At 36.8% G+C, this 17,174-nt stretch overlaps 1 protein-coding gene across 2 annotated transcripts; it reads left to right on the top strand.

Moving 5' to 3' along the window:
* The first annotated feature begins 1,638 nt into the window (after window positions 1-1,638).
* Window positions 1,639-13,056, top strand: LOC124186809 (esterase FE4-like). Of its 2 annotated transcripts, XM_046578833.1 has the most exons (9): window positions 1,639-1,839; window positions 3,139-3,421; window positions 3,648-3,833; window positions 3,920-4,119; window positions 4,345-4,501; window positions 5,445-5,759; window positions 6,668-6,806; window positions 6,906-7,066; window positions 12,981-13,056. In XM_046578833.1, the coding sequence occupies exons 1-9, from the start codon at window positions 1,705-1,707 to the stop codon at window positions 13,010-13,012; spliced, it is 1,608 nt and encodes a 535-aa protein (XP_046434789.1). In that variant the 5' UTR covers window positions 1,639-1,704; the 3' UTR covers window positions 13,013-13,056. The 2 variants fall into 2 exon arrangements, with proteins under 2 accessions (XP_046434789.1, XP_046434790.1); XM_046578834.1 differs by lacking the exon at window positions 12,981-13,056 and having other exon boundaries at window positions 5,445-5,596; window positions 6,906-7,051.
* The last annotated feature ends 4,118 nt before the right edge of the window (window positions 13,057-17,174 follow it).

The following is a 17,174-nucleotide window of genomic DNA, read 5'->3' as shown; positions in this document are numbered from 1 at the left end:
GAATGAAAACTGAGTCTAGAACCGGTCTTGCTCCGATAACGAATTGTTCACTGTACGTTGCAGCTCATTGTAGTCTTCGTGAAGGCAAGTAGATTCTAAAAATCATTCTCTCCGACTGCTATAAAGCAGTTTAGGTGTCAGCTGATACATTGAAAATTAGCTATTATACACAGAGGTTTGTCAAGGTTGTCAAGGCAATTAACAAATCCACCTAGATGCGTTTGAGCCTGATATGGAACAAGCTGAACAGTCGATTTGGCGAATCTCTGGAACACTACTGTTGAAAATGATGAACGAGCTTGTCCGTCGTAATTTGTCAAGTGAGATACAAATTTTCTCTGTATTCCAGTATCCGCAACGATTATTATTGCCCTCGAGTTAGAGCCCAGCCACATTTCACGTGCTTGCCCTCATCTGCCATCAGCCAGTAACCTAGTGACCTTTGCAGTGTGCGTGGGATTTGGATACCGTGGGTGCCACGTTCATTATCAATGAGTCGACAGGCAGACCAGAATGCACATCATTGAGCCGTTAACCCAGTCGTAACCTCCCATCACCCTCCAGGCTTCAGTGTAACATTTTTCGACCTTGATCGTAGCTTCCGGCTGATTGGTCAGAGAGAACGAATAACACCGTTCACATAGAAGTGGTAGCTTGTCGGTAAGAAATTAGAATGTCGAACATTGTTAAGTCAAAGTTTACGGCGTATTGCTTCACGAACTTTACAATTTTTCACCGACCTCGATTATCACCTTGAGTTGAACTTGATATCACATAATTGCTTATTTATCATGCACGGCCTTCTTTGATTACCCTGAAGTGTTTACTTTGGTTTTAGTTTACAACAGTGCATGGTGACGTAGAATAGTGGCTCATGATATCGTTGATGTCTACTTTTGACCGACTTCAAAAGAAGGAGGTTATCAATTCGTCTCGTATCTTTTTTCTTTTATGTCTGTTTGCGTATCATCTTCAAAGGATGATTATTTTTTTATCTGAAACTGCTCGCTCGAGTTGTGTTCCAATGAAATTTTTAAAATGATACTGGTGCACTGACGCGCGGATCAGAAAATCCAAATTTCCATCCGATCATAACTTGTCAGCGTTTATCGCTGTTTACGATCATTCATCGATTTGGATGATTAGCTTTGACGGGTCTCATTTTTCATCGGTTTGCCTGTATTGAAATACATATCTACAGATCTATAGACAAAAAAAAAAGTAACAAAAACTCATTGAATAAAAAGAAATTTCATAATAAAGTCGTTATCCTATATCGCAGTGCTAATGTCAAGCGGGCGTATAATTTTTTTTTCAACATCTATCTTGAAAATAAGTCTGCAAAACGATTGGCGATGAAAAATAGAATTCAGAAAATTATACGCGCTCTTGGTTTTAGATAGTTCTCTCTAAAAGAAATAAATGATTTCGTTGTTCGTAGAGCAAAGGTATATTGAGTAATTTTTTGGAAGTCGGTCATATCTTTTTATTAACGTTATTATGACATGATTTAAAAATGATAATCATGACATAGAAATAAACTGTGTGTGTAAGATTAATCTGAGATAACACAATCGTGCCAGGGAATTTCGATGCCTTGTTGATAAAGCATTGACGAAACTCGTTGTAGACTAGCTGTATGCAATGCCAGATGAACATAGACGGCGGTAGAATTGGGTGGTCTAATTGCTTTAATAGTCAAGCATGGGTGGGCCTATGGTGAATGTGAAACAAGGTTGGCTTCGCGGTACGATTGTGAAAAGTGTCGTTGGAGGATCCTACATCTCTTTTAAGGGAATTCCATTTGCAGCGCCTCCTCTAGGGGATCTGAGGTTTTCGGTACGTCTGCGTTTCGTGCAATGAGTAAACTACAAAACGTCGTTTTCGTTTTTATTATTATTATTATTATCATTAGGTATGAGCAGTGAGGTAGTTAAAATGGAACTAATCCTTCTTTATCGAATATCCTACAAAAAGAAACGGCATACTCGTGCACTACTAGTTAAGTGTGGCAGTGTCGATAGAGATTGCTTGAACGTTGACCCTTTGAGTCACACATTATTGTGCTGAGTCAAATTTTATAGTATTCTCAAATCCGGTCAAAATCTATATTCAGTGATTTTCGGGCTCGCTGATTGGATTCGTGATAATGAATTTTCGAAATCTGATTTCAGATTCGTAATCAGCGACCTCAAAAACCCTTGGACAGGGTTTTTTCTCCGAACTCGGTCGAATTTGAAATTTTTGTCCGCCATATTGGAAACTCCATTTTTAATTTCTAAAATCCGATTGCAGATTCGTAATCAGCAGCCCCAAAAACATCTAATTACTGTAAAACATGTATACGTGCAGGGGAGTAACTGCATCGTAAATGAGTCATAACTTCAATTTTCACCATTTTCTTCGATCAATCTGTTGCTTACAATGATAATTTACATTGTATCGCAATATTTATTCCTATGTATTGAAAATCTATTAGTACATGTACCATTAGAAACAGCAAAAAACCGCAAAGTAATATGTCGAAAATTTTTCTAGATATACAAAAAATGCATGTAAAATAGGTGGTTAGAATACTTACCACTATGATTCAAAGGGTTAACGGAAGTACCGGCTCACTCAATGTTGATACTGAGGTTCGCGTCACGTTGCTGGTGTAGTGAGGTCCAGTTCAATGACGGTGACCGATAAAATATTTCAGAAAGTCTAAAAACATGTCTGTTAATCTCTAACCACTAAATCACTACGCAACACTGATCGTATTGATGCAAGAAAAATTACAGGTGAAAAGTACTTGAATTCCCGGTACTTACTTGTCGTTTTTCACTTCACGCATATAAAATAATAGTAAAAAAATATGGCTGATATTTCAATAAACCGCCATCCGGATTGCTGGTGTCCTGGTAAAGTTTTTGCACAATGCCAAACTGATTGATCTATAATGCATACACAATTAAACACAAGGTAGCCTAGAATCTTCCTGAAAAACAACACAATTACCAGTAATTCCAAAGTTCGTTTGACATAATAAACGAAAATTTAGAAATTTCTTCATTTCCGTAATATCTTTGATTTCAACACAAACCATCAACAATGAAAACAGTTTTCATTGCCATTTGTCACAAATTTCTTTACCAGGATCCTCAACCCCCACGACCTTGGACTGGCGTCCGAGATGCTTCTAAAGAGGGGCCAAAGTGTATTCAAATAGACTACATAACATCGAACATGGTCGGCGATGAAGACTGTCTGTACCTCAATGTAGCAACCACATCTTTAAAAGGATCGCGGCCAGTGATGGTTTGGATTCACGGAGGAGCTTTTATAATGGGCGATGGAGGTGATGACATGTTTGGTCCAGATTACCTGATGAAGCAGGACATTTTAGTCGTCTCGATACAATACAGACTTGGTGTCTTCGGTGAGTCCATTCGATGTTCGTCTTACCATTTAAATCGCCCCTTGACATACCCAACTTTGGAGGTTGGTTTCACCTCCTTAAACTATCCAATGGTAGATAAAAAACACACGTGTCGCTTAGTTTTTAGTCCACTACAACATATTACGAAAGAAATCAAATCGATGACATCAACCTGGAACACCTTTCTCCTAAGGATTTGTAACACTAAAGTACAATAAAATTCAAGGTTTCCTGAAACTCGATCACGAGGTGGTGCCTGGTAATATGGGTCTGAAAGATCAAGTGGCAGCTCTGAAATGGGTTAAGGAAAACATCGCCCAGTTTGGTGGCGATCCAAACAATGTTACTCTCTTCGGAGAAAGTGCGGGCAGTTCCTCGGTGCATTATCAACTCGTATCGCCGATTTCTAAAGGTATACAAGATGCGTTTCGTCATCGATGTATTATCTCATCGTGCATTATTATGAGCAACTTTCTGAACAGTACCATTGACGTCTAGGTCTTTTCCACAAGGCCATTATGCAGAGCGGAACAATGCTGTTTCCTTGGATAGGGACTCCACTGTCAGTCGAAACTGCTCGACGCTATGTCGCTGTTCTTGGAAAAGAAATCACTGATCCTCACGAGATTGTTGAGTATCTGCGCACTGTTCCGGCTGCCAAGCTTATAGAAGCTCAAGAACAATTTCAGACTGATGAGGTAAGTATGTCGGTAGAATATTATTGAAAAAAAAACGTAAAAAATATATTCCGTGAGTTTGAATACATGCTCCGATGGTCTTGTAGTATTATTAACGTTATTATTACAAAAAGACTTATTTACACGATGACATCGCCGTGAAATCCTGTTTTCATTTTCTACAACACGTTATCAGTCCGAATGCTTGCGAATATAAGAGCTGTCATTTGTCTGTCTTTTCGTTAGGACAGGTTTAAATTCTTAACTCCATTTCGACCGAGCGTCGATGACAAAAGCAAAGAGCCGTTCATGCCGAAACCCCCTGAAGAACTTGCAGTGGAAGGTTTTGACGTGCCTGTGATCATTGGTTACAACAGTCATGAGGGAATTTTGTTCTTGTTGAGTAAGTTTAAAAAAATACAGTTTTTTGCACGTGTACATGACAACTATCTCGCTGTATCTGTATCGGTGGTATTATTATGGAGGAGAAAGAAAATATTTAGTAAGATAATCATTGAATAACACTGGCCTGCAAAATATAACTTTTAATTTCTCCCTCGAGAGAAAACTGTTTTTTTTTTTTGTTGTTTGTTTTTTTTTTTTTTTTTTGTTGAGATGTTTAGGTATTTTTAATTAAAATATAGCGCTAGTTTTTTTACAGCACATCGAGATTGTTATCTAGTCTCTTAAATCCTGTTTGGACCTAATGCTGTTCAATGCATATTTGAACACTCAGTTTTATATTCGTTTTATTTTTTTTTCCATAAAAATAAATTTCGATGTGCTGTAACAAAACTAACGCTATATTTCAATTCAACAAACCTAAAATACCGAAAAAAAGCATTGTTACTTGAGGGGGAAATTAAAAGTTATATTTCGTAGGCCTGTGTTATTACCGAAAAGGGTTACATGTCTAAATAAAAAATTAAACACGTCAATTATTTAGACACATTCAACATAATTTATCTGAACACACGTTGAATCAACACAATATATACCGTTTCTACAAATGGCGTTCCTTCAAGTTCGTTTCTCATGCATACATTTAACTCTCAATTCCGTAAATTTTGATTTAATTAAATTGCCGCTTGTACAAACGAACTTGTAGGAACGCCATTTGTCAAATGATGTGTGTTGAAATTTATAATGTAGACATTTTGTATTGATTTTGCGAATGTTATCATTCACTTGTGATATTTAGAGTTGATGCCATCGAAAACGGTCTTTTCGTTTGCACGTATTTGTCGTCTCTCAAGCATTGTCTTAACCTGAAAAATCGTTCAATTCTTTAGGTAAGAAATTGCTTCTCCTTCCGTGCAAACATTTTGTGTTTCAATTGTCCGTAGCACCTCATGATTGGATGTTTGAAGAACTCGATAAGAATTTCGAGCGTACGGTGCCTGCAGATTTGATTATGGAAAATCCATCAAAAGTATCTCAGGTTGCGGATGAGTTGAGAAAGTTTTACTTCAAGGATAAACCAATAACCACAGATGCAGTAAGTGACTTAGTCCGGTATTACGGAGATACGTATTTCCTCAACGGGACCCAAAAAGTGGTTGAATATCAGCAGAAGAAGAGGACGCCGACGTACTTTTACAAGTTTTCTTACGACAGTCCCAAGTCCTTGACAAAATTAGTTTACAAAAGCTCGATGAAAGGTATTTACGTACACTCATAAATATGATTGTTTGTATTGAATATATGGTGCATTCCGCGTCAGATTGCCAGTCCATATACCAACCTCATCCTCTTCGATTTTAATAATTTTTTAGTATGATATTCGTATCGACTCAAAAAGATCACGGAATTTTTATTCAGGTTTCTTTAACCGCCGGTGAAATTTAAAATAATCGAGAAACCAATTCCGACAACGCTATTTTTATAAATCTGAGTAAATTCACACAGATTCTATGATTTGAAATGTGATTCCAATATTTACTATTTCTTTCGCAATTATTAGTTTTTCCATGTGAGAATTGGAGTTTTTATTTTTATTTTTATTTTTTTTTTTTCTTCTATTCCACGATCTAAATAGATCACGGAATCATGAAAATAATGTGATTCTGTGATATATTTAGATCGAGGCATGTAAAAAATAAAAAAGTAAATACAATGCCGACATAGAAAAACTAAATATTTGTGAAAGAAATAATAAATATTGAAATTCCATTATCATGTGCTGCTCAAATCTCACATTTTGAATCAAAGAATCCGTGTGAATTTTTTAAGATTTTTAAAAATCGCGTTTTCGTAATTGGTTTCGCAATTTTGTTTAAATTTCAACAGTGGGTGAAGAAAATCTGAAAAAATTCCGGACACGCTTTAGGGTTGACATCATACCAAAGATTGATCTGAATCGAAGAGGATGAGATACATGGACAACTAATTTGACGTGGAATGTCTCATGTGTATCCATCGTGCATTGATTCCTGTCATCCGAGAATATGAATTTTTGGTAATCATTCGTGAGATGAAATATTTCGCTAAACTTACACACGAACTCATTGTGTGAGAAAAGTTTTGCTGAAGGTAGCACTGTCTCTGTGTAATCTACTATGTTTCGCAGGTACATCTCACGAGGATGAAGTCCCGTATCTATTTCATCCTTTGCGCTTTGCCGATCAACTTAAAATTGAACCAAACTCAATCGAGCAAACAGTGTCCGATAGGTTTGTCAAGATGTGGACAAACTTTGCAAAAACCGGGTGAGTGTCTTATTAATGAACAGCTTCGATCGTCGAAGTTGTATTTACACATTGTGAAGCCAACGTTCGAAAGCAGATAACAACGATATTTTTCAACAGAAATCCGACACCCCAGATCGATGATTTAATTACTGTGAAATGGGATCCAGTAACACGGACAACGAAAAATTACTTGGAAATTGGTTCGGAGCTTTCCGCTGGTGTAAATCCGGATGAAGAGGTCGAGTTGCTGTTCAAGAGAATCTCTGATATCGTTAAGAGTTAGTAACGTATCGCTTAACCAAGGTGTCTTGAATTTCACGCGAAGATTAATCAGTTTGTGAAACTTACACGAATCGCTGTCGCGTTCGCGTCAAGGATTATATTGTTTTTTTTTTCTGGTGAATAACTTCCAACAAACCTCAACCAAAATCTGAGTCTGACGGGAAACTCTGAAAGTTAATCATCGTATGAATCATATTCAACAAAGTTGAACGGCATTAACCGTTCGAACTTTTCTAGTTGACACTTGCAACTCCTGATTCCATTTTCATGATTTTAATCCTTCATCGAACCTAGTGCTTTATTTTTTAAGAAATTTCGAAGAAGTGGTTTCATTGTCGATTTTGGAAATATTTGTAGAGAAACTTTTTTCTACCTCGGTTAGGATGTGTGGAATGCGATGATTTCTAGATTGATTTTCAAGCCCTTGGCGAAATTGTTTTCTCGTCGTTGGAGTTGTCATATTTGCAATCGGAAGAAATGTGCTTGAAAATATTGCACCGGTTTTATGGTCGAGTGATCATAGCCTGAATATCTTTCATCTCAAATGGCGTGCAATCGCGATTATTTGATTTATCCTGGAGTCAGGATCGCGTCTCGAGTATTTGAATTTCTTATTCTCGTCGTTAATCATTTCTCGAAAAAGGTGAAAAATTGCCGGTATTTTTAGTGCCGTGAATGGCTTCGAAATTATTTCAAACCTTTCACTAGACTTGGGATTAAGATCATCGGCGTCTTACGGCCGAGATTGAAAAATTCGTTTACACAGCGATTATAAAGTAATCTTAATCTCTTTAAAATACTTTTGAAGAGTAAAAAAAAAGGACGTCAAGTAATTTGAACAGTGTCCTTTTGAAAAAAAACCTTCTCAGTATTATTGTAAGATGATATGTTGAAAAAAAAAAATCAATTCGATATGGATGTCTTCTTTTCTCTAATTCAAAGAGAAATTACGGCCCATGATATGTTAAATGTTTTTGGAAAGGAGAAAAACCGAATATTATAATTGCTGTAATCAAGCTTTGTCATTTAATGAACAATTACTGGCCCCGGTATATACTTGTCTTCTTTTTCTCAGAAGAAAAAATAAAAATATTTTATCCCTGACTCGACCATAAAGTTAGCTTTTTTGACCTCAATAACGGGACGGAAATGAGGTATTTTTCTTTAAAACGCATTTGCGGGAAATATGAGCCCGATTTAAAAGTCCCAATTTTCAAATAAAAATTGCGGCCAGAATAGAGTCGGAAATAAAGTCCCCTCCGAGAACAGTCCTAGTTACGCTTGATGATTATTTTTTTCCTGTTCAGTTTTGGATTTTTAATACTTTTTACTCGCGGTTGAAAAAGTTGCGAAGTCAGTGCAATATTTGAAGTTTCCGTTGTTTATCTTTTCATTTTTCTAAATAACACCGTGAACGTGTAGAATTCGCGTGTAGAATTCAAGAAATCTTCTTTTGTGTTCAATACATCGTTGAACGGATTTTTTTACTTGCTATCAACATTGTTATTTTGTGTTCGTGCATTTTTCATGAATTATACGGTCTATTGAAGAGAAAAACAGAGTAACTGAGTTTCCAAACAAATAATTGAAATTAACTTGAGTTTCTGTTAAAATTGCAGTGTTGATTGTGAAAATTTATAATTTATAACTAATAATAATCTAAGTTTTGCCGGTGAGCGACAGCCTGACTTTTCTGGCATTCTGCGACATAAATACTGCTTTCAAAAATATTTGTATATTTCTACAAAAGACAAGAAAAAGTAAGAAAGTTCTTCTTACATTCTTGAAATAAATGTCTGAGTGTGCCAGTCAGGCGGTGAACAGTCCGCGTTAGAATTCCTAGACTCAATCTTTTTCCATCTTGAAGAGAGATTACGTAAGTAATATTAAACTTGACTCGATTAGATTATTTCGATTTAATAATGTTAGCTATAACTCGACTTTACGCTTGGTGAATTTTTAAACACTGTATCTAGGTATATAAAAGTTTCAAAATATCACCGCACATAATACGTAGGTATTACACTCTAGCTGTGCGCTATGAAAATGCACTATCTTTTACCCCGTATAAATACGTGCAAATGCACAGGTAGTGTATTTATATAGAGCATTCCAGTTCAATTCATACGGGGTCTAACTCTCACCATCTTGGATTTGGTCCGTGATTTTTTATGTTTTTGTTTAACTTTAACAAGCGTTTCAATTTTTTTCTCACATGTTTATAATCACCCTCAACGTCTCTAGAGCTCCTTAATCGAATAGTGAATTCAACGAATTTTGAAAATTATCAAAAAAATCATGCAAGTCCTTCGTCTAAAACTAAAAATATACCAATCAAACTGAAGTGCGCAGCAGTGAATAAAAGAGATACGGTTATTTTTATTCATTTTTGAACCAACTAATTGTTTTTATTAATTATTTTTTGAATTTCCAGAATAGTTAAACTCGCATTTACTTGCTTTTCTCTTCGACGAATCGTGATGAAATTCGTATTGTTTATTGTTTTTTAATTTTTGATCCAGTCAAATCTCTCCTTAGTGAACTATACTGAAGTTTGTATTTTTTTTCATTTTGTATGCTTTTTGATACATTTTCCTTCACCAGTCTAACATTGATGTGCGAAAAGAGGCATAATTCTCAAACGGCGGTCGGGCCCCTTTTTGCGTGGTACGTAAAAAAAATTTTTTTTTCGATCAAAGAAAACGCAGAAATAGTTTCAAACTTATTGAGAACGTAGCTTCTGAAAAAAAATCGTTTTTTTGTCAGTTTTTCGTTGAAAACAATGACTTCAAATTTCCATAAAATTTCGAAAAAATAATTTTCCACCAACTCCAGTAAAAAAAAAAAAAAAAACACCATATTTTCCCCGGTACAATTTTTTTCCAACTGCACAATCTTCGAGTTGTAGAACATGAATTTTTCTAGTTATTATAACAAATGAAATTTTTCTCAGTGCGATGGGAGTTGGAGTGAAACGTTGTTCACCTTCCTTTGGACTGCCCCATATACACGTGGACCCGAGCTCGTGTATCATGTATGCAAATTGTAGATACATATACTGAGATTCCCATGCAGGCTATTAAACGAAGTACCGAGCGTCGGGACGCCGAGAGAGTAGGTATTATGAAATGGCCGAGAGTCGGTGCAGTGCGTCGTTAAATATCGCATCCAGAAGAACGTACGGTGCCGGTGGAAATTGAGCTTTCGTTGTGAAATCAGATTATTCAAACCAGTCGCACCTCGATAAGCTCGGAGATAGCACGCCGGTAAATTGGTTAAAACACAATGGGCACGTAGATTGAAGCGTGCACGAATATATAATACACACAATGCTCGGGTGCTAAAGAGCACGTATCGTCCCGGAATCCCATGAATTTTCAACAGGGAATTTCCCATTTTCATCAACTATGTATCAAACGAACAGATTTTTCGCCGTTCTATTTCGTTTTCCACGCCGTCGCTCCGCGCTTTGCGAAGCACTAAAGAACGGATCTTTACTCACTTCCTCCACCGTGGATACAAGCTTCGTGAATGTGTCAAAAGCACTCAATGCCGGAGCGAAGGAATTTTAATTGATTTGAAAAAATCTCTGCTTTTTCTTCGTAAATGATACCGAAAACTGGGAATAAGAAAATGTTGAAGAGATCGAATTTTTCAACAACAACATTTATGTTTGCACGAATCGAAAACCAAACAATTTTCACGTGTGATAAAGCCGAGGAACGCAAAACTAGCGTCGGTTTCGTCAAATTGTCGCAGTTTTTAATCTGTTGTATTTGCTTCAAGTTTTAGTTAATCGGAAAACGACAAAATATTTCCTAATTATTTTCGATTCCTTTACTTTGTGCTCATATGAATATTTTCCAGGCGCAAACCCGATCGGTCAAATTCTTGATTACTGAAAAACCGGAGCACAATTAAGCGTCAAAGCGATCTTAACAGCTAAGAGTGAATGTATCGAAAAAATACAATTTTAAACTGACGAAAAATTTGTTGACGATAAAAAAAAATTGACCAATCATCTTCTAGTGGCTTAATGAGCAAAATTCAGTGTCCGTCTTCTGTGCCTGATGTTATTACCGGTAACGATCACAGCGCTCGGAACGGTGAAAAAAATTTCTTTGAAATGTAACGCCGTCTGGCAACTTCGTTAGAAGAAAAGAGCCGGCGAATTTCAGGTGGCGAAATTATTATTTTTTTTTTTTTTTGCCCGGAAGTGCTTGCGGGTAAAAAAGTAAAGAAGGGAGGAGAAGGAGGAACGAAAGAAAGTGTGCACGTAAAAAGTAAAATGAATGAAAGAAGAAGAAGGGAAAAAAAAGAAACGAATCCTGAATGGCTCGTTGTGAAAGTTGGAATTATTTTTCCACTCCTGTTCCCTCACTTGCGGACATACGTGCGATATTGCGAAGTGCCGCTCTCTACGTGACTGCAGACCATTCTCGAATAAAAGGGGTTGCGAAAAATTTACTAATTTGTTTCCGTGACGGGGAAAGTATGAGTTGTGTGTCGAAAAATCGTTTCGTCCGTTCGCAAACTGATCTTTATTCGTTTGATAATTCGGATTCTTCATTCCTCACGCTGTAAGCTTCCTGTGTGTGATGCTGGTATCGCATCGGGGTCCTTGTGGACCCCACATCAAAAATCGTTGCGTAGAAACTGAGATATCGATTCAAATGAGTTGAAAAAATTCCGGGATACTTTTCAATCATTAAATATCAAGGTAAAATTAGTTATCCTCAGCAAAATGAAACTTTTAATGTGGAATAAAAATTCATAAATCTCAGATTATTATACTTGAAAAATTACAAGTCACTCAATTTTCAATATTTTGAGCTGAAAACTGACTGAGTAACTCTCAAGATACAGATATTTAAGAAAAAAAATATCTGGGCACTGCGTGATGGAAAAAAACCTTTATTCAAGAGTATGAATTTCAATTTTTGAAAAAAGTATTACTTAACGATTTTTATGGTATTTCATTTTTTATCTTGGATCAAATTAGATTATTTCCGATGTTTTCCGTATGGAATTTATGGCGATGATGCCGCGGTGTCATTTTGACCCCGGTGTGGAGTGTGAGGGTTAATAATTTAGATCCACATAATATCTTAAAAATAGTTAAAATTCTAGTAGATTTGTTATATTTCACGCTACGATTTCTTATTCTATTGACAAAACTATTTTCTACAAATTAACCGCAATACTTTTCTTCATTACGTTGTTTTCGTTAAACATTCAATTCTACAAAATTGCACCGATATTGATTGCGATCAATAAATTGTAACGTCGCATTGACGATAGAAAAAAATGAAATTTGTTTTGGGGACATTCGAGACATAATCCTCTGAATAAAATGAATAATCGTATAATGAATTCTAACAGATCTACTGGATTATTTTAACCAACAAATTTCTTGTCCCTGGAATTCACCAACTATGATAAATGGCTGAGATATGTGTGACGTGCGTACAAAAACGCGGTGAATAATGTATTTACAAACTGCTTTCGAGAAAGATGAAACGGTCGAAACTGACGGGCGTGTTAAAGACGCTGACCTGAAATCGAATGGCGGCTACCAGTTTCTTGGGAAACTTCAAAGTTCGGTACTCGTTGTAGAATCCTGAATAACTTTGCGAAGGTTCGAGTTTTCACTCAAAGGACAAGAGCGAGAGAAGCTTTTTTCGCAGTAAAGTTTTTTTCCCCAGAGTATCCAGATACTCCGTTCTCTCCTCATATTGTCTGGAAAAGAATTATTTATTAACCGCAATATCGGATATTGCGCATTAAAACTTTTTTAGTTTCCCACTGCGGTTCGGTGTTCCAGTACTTCGATCGTTGAATTATAGGACTACAAACTTTGTTTTTGTATAATCATCAGCGTTCTCACAAATGTGGTTTCTTTTTTTCTAGGTAACCTTTCACAAGGCGAAACAAATGATTGATCAAACAATTTGTTCCACGATAATTGTGAGAACGACGTTACGCAGGAATTCATTATTTTGGAGTGGATTCATCGATATAATCGTCGCGCACGTATGGAAATATTCAATGTTTGAATTAATTCTAAAAGCTGGGACTCGTGATTGGATGTCGATGAGTTTCAAAGGTTTCATCGATAACAATTGACGATTAACGTGGATTGCGAGTAACATCGATTAAAATGCTTTCGACAATAAGTGTACACTTTATAAATTCCTTTCTAGAATTTATCACATCTGTTGTTCCTCATGTGTTCAGAGATTGAACTCATACTCTGAAAGTGATAAAGGTAGGGGAAAATGGGATGCAGTTACTCTTTTTAGAGTAAGTATCGTTATTCGTTGGAAATCGTCGGAACTTTTCCAGTAAATGGTAATCATTATTCCGAATGTAAAACTGAAGGAATTCCATTACGCCCATCGAAAAAAGCAAGCATAAAGCCTCTCTAATAGGAGGGTGAAAACATTCTAATCACAATACCATGAATTTCAAATTACTTGATACGAATTGGACGCATCTGAAAATTATGCATCCCTTTTAGCCGTACAAAAAAGGGTGCAAGACCTGCTTTTGAGCTCAGTAAAAACATTATCATTGCGAAACTCTGAAGTCATCATCATTTGATGTGAGATAAATAAATTTGAAATTTCGATATCCCACTTTGTCTCGCCTTTCACTGCTCCGTGCTAGCGGCGGGGTTGAAATTTCGAATTTGAAAAGTTTCGAAAACGCCAAATCCCGAATTTTTTGTTGGTGAAACTTGAAGTGAAGAAATAAAACTTTGACAAAACGTGAAGGTTTCGAATTGTCCAAAACCCGACTCTCAAACTTCCGAGAGTGCAAAGTTCAGAGTGGGTAAAATTCCGTAATAAAAAAATACCGAAAGGGTGTAACTCCGACAAGTCAAAGTTCCGAAATTTGAAATATTGAAAATTTTCAGTTCTGTGAATTTCGAGCTGGGTGATTTTTCACGATTTCAATCTTTTTTCGTTTTTGGTTTTTGAAATTTTCAAGTCCGAAATCCTGGTAATTCTGATTTTAGATTTTTCTGAATTATTACATCCACTCGTTGAGTAAACTACGCTGCGTGAGTGTATTTTAATTTTCGAAATTTTACTCCACCGAAACTTATTTTTCAGAAACTTGCTCTATCGTGACTTGAATTTCGGAACTTTGAGCCGACGACGGGTTTCCGACCATTCGAAACCATGTTGTTTCGTAGAAATTTGATTTCCTTACTTCGAGTTTCGCCAAACCAAATAATTCGGAATTAAGCGTCTTCGGAACTTTCCGAATTCGGAATTTCGAACCCGCCCCGTATCGGTTCCTACAGAACCTTGAGAGGCTTGAGAAAAGCGACCCCCGTTGCATTTCCCTTTGATGACTGAAAGTTATTTCCAGCGGTTGGGTGTCATTATTTATGTACGGTGGATGGAAGCGGTTGTCTAGACGCCCAGTCAACACCGCCTCGAGCTTTATCTTGGCTTTTGGACGTCCAGTGGAGACAAGTGGGGTTCAAGAAAGGCCCAGCATGACCCGCGCGAAACAGAATCGCGCTCAGATTCCAGATAGAACGTTATCTTCATCGCCCATGCCGCAACTTCTTTGCGGTCACGGATCTGTATCGCTTTTTTTTTGGCTTTATAGCAACACGTTTGCTACACGCGGTGTAGAGAACATTTTCAGACGAATTTCGTACCAGTCAAATCTTTAGTGAAAACGTGAATCATATGAAAGCTTAGGATATTTATTTGACAAATTGTGGATGTAAAATATTACGATGCCAATCATTGACCGGAAAGTATCATGTTATACGTTCATTTCATTCGTGAGAATGAGTTTTTAAAAACTTCTCTTTTTTTTCCACAGCAAAAAACATTTCAGTCTGTTCTAGGTTTTTATGATGAATTTCATTGTCATTTTTCACAATCTATCAACATTTTTTTTTTTTATTCTACTTCTGTTTTGGTTAGTAAGATTCACTTTCAATTATCTTAAGGCACTTAATATAATTACATATAATTTTTAATTTGTATCTGTATTTTTCAGTCTATATTTATCTACGAACGATTTTTTTTCCATGCGATTGTTTACAGGAGTTTTACGATTCATTGAAGAACGAGGGGATTATCCTCGAAACTAAGGAATCGGACAATTATTGCAGAAGAATCGAAAATGAAGATCATCGTCAGAAAAAGTACGATAAAAATCCGCGAATATTAAAGACTCTTTTAAAATTTCTTGAAGTATATATGTAGAATTTTTTTTGAAGGATTTGAACTCAAATATTCTTTGACTCTGCAGTTCCTAATTTTGGGAATTCTAATGTTAGTTTGAAAAAAACGAAACTTCTCGTTGAAAATATTGACATTCAAAATGATGCTGAATTCATAAGACCCAAAAAATATATGATCCAAAGCATAAGTTGAGAGAAATTTTGTTGACTTGGTTCAATCGATAATGAAATTCCATTTTTTCTACGAAATACCGCGTTTGAGTTCGAGTAACGGTTCAAAGACTTAGCATTTCAGACGGTTAAAATCCATATCAAACAATATCCAAACTTGGAATCAGATTCGAAGGTAACCAAAGAACCATCGGAGAGTGGATGAGTAGAATAAAAAAGAAAATCTGAAGTTCCAAAACTCATTCTGTCTGTCGTTAGGAGAAGAAAGCGTAGTTCGTAGGAGGTAAATTCAGTAAGATCTCCTTCCACCTGGTAGAATATCCTCTGGGGGTTCACAAGCCCGGTGTATAATTAAACCGTAATTCTGTTTACCCCGTGTAAATTAATCCGTTGATGTAACTCGGATAACCGCGATAAAGCAGACATTGGTCGTCAAGTTTAGATCCGTTAAATTTTCATCAAAGAATTATGAAGATCAAAATACCTAGACAAAAGACAAAAAAGCACTTCCAAGAGCGCGCGCTTCTTCCAATCTGTTCAAGATCGACACACTTCAAAGGTCAGTTTTTAATTAAATCCGTACATTGAATGGAGCGGCGAATCAATACCAAGTACAGCTCTTAGTTTTGGACTTGGTTTTGAAGACTTTGATCGTCGAACGTAACGAAGCAAATTAGCGGTTGCACAAATCGAAGCTTCGGGAGAAGCGACTGATGCCTGAAAGAGTATCCAGTGATAAATCTTCGGAAATCCAACGGCTTATAGATTTTCGGAGTGGCTTTAAGGCCGTGTCTGAAGCGGTCGGGGATAGTTTCATATTAGCCGTGAACTAGCTTTCCAGTTTACGTTGCATCCTGCTGGTTGTTCGCTAACGCAACTCCGTTTGGAACTACGGTAAATTTCCCGCTTGGGACATCCTGTGGGCGACCAACTTACTACCGCCTACCATACCCACAGACTCCCTCCACTCGATGTTGTCAGTCCACGGTCACCGCAACACCGACTCTTGCAGGTACTGTGTTTTGGTCACGGAACCTCGTGCTTTCCACAGGTTGCAAGCTGAAGCTGTGATTCCATCACTGTGAGAAGTTTGGAATGCTCTATGGTAAAGGAATGTTTGATTGCGTGAAGACTTCGGTGAAATTCAAAAGTTTCGCATCGTTGAACGAATGCTTCTGAAATTTCGACCGTTCTTCCAGAACCCTCAAATGGGAATGCGTTCCAAATTTGAGCTTGATAAGTCAAGTGGTTTCGGAGATATTAATATTTTTCTCAAGTTTCTGTGAAACGTTCCTAATTGCGCATTAGTGTGCCTTTTCGGACACACAATTTTCAACTCGATATTTTGGCCTGAATTTTGTTACTTCGGGGTTTTTGGAGTCGCTGATCACGAATCTGATGTCAGAATTTCATAATTTCTAAATTCAAGATGGTGGAACCAATTTAGCGGATGCAAAATTGAAAAGAGCTATAAAACTTCCATGATTCTGGTCAAAACTTGTTGCTCAGGGTTTTTGGGGTTATAAAAAGTAACAAAGACCATTTGAAGTTGTAAATAAATTGTGATAAGGCTGGGACATGGAAATTTTTTAAGTAGGACGCTTAGCCCCACACTGTGGCTGAAAGGGTCAAATCGTTACAGAAGGCTGAAACATATTGTCGACACATTTACTACCATGAATTGAAAATTATTGCAACGAGTTTTTCAAGTCATTTGA

Source organism: Neodiprion fabricii, chromosome 7, assembly GCF_021155785.1.
Source record: "Neodiprion fabricii isolate iyNeoFabr1 chromosome 7, iyNeoFabr1.1, whole genome shotgun sequence".
Lineage (NCBI taxonomy): Eukaryota > Metazoa > Arthropoda > Insecta > Hymenoptera > Diprionidae > Neodiprion > Neodiprion fabricii.
Note: the sequence above shows the minus strand (reverse complement) of the source record. Positions and strands in the feature narration are given on the sequence as shown.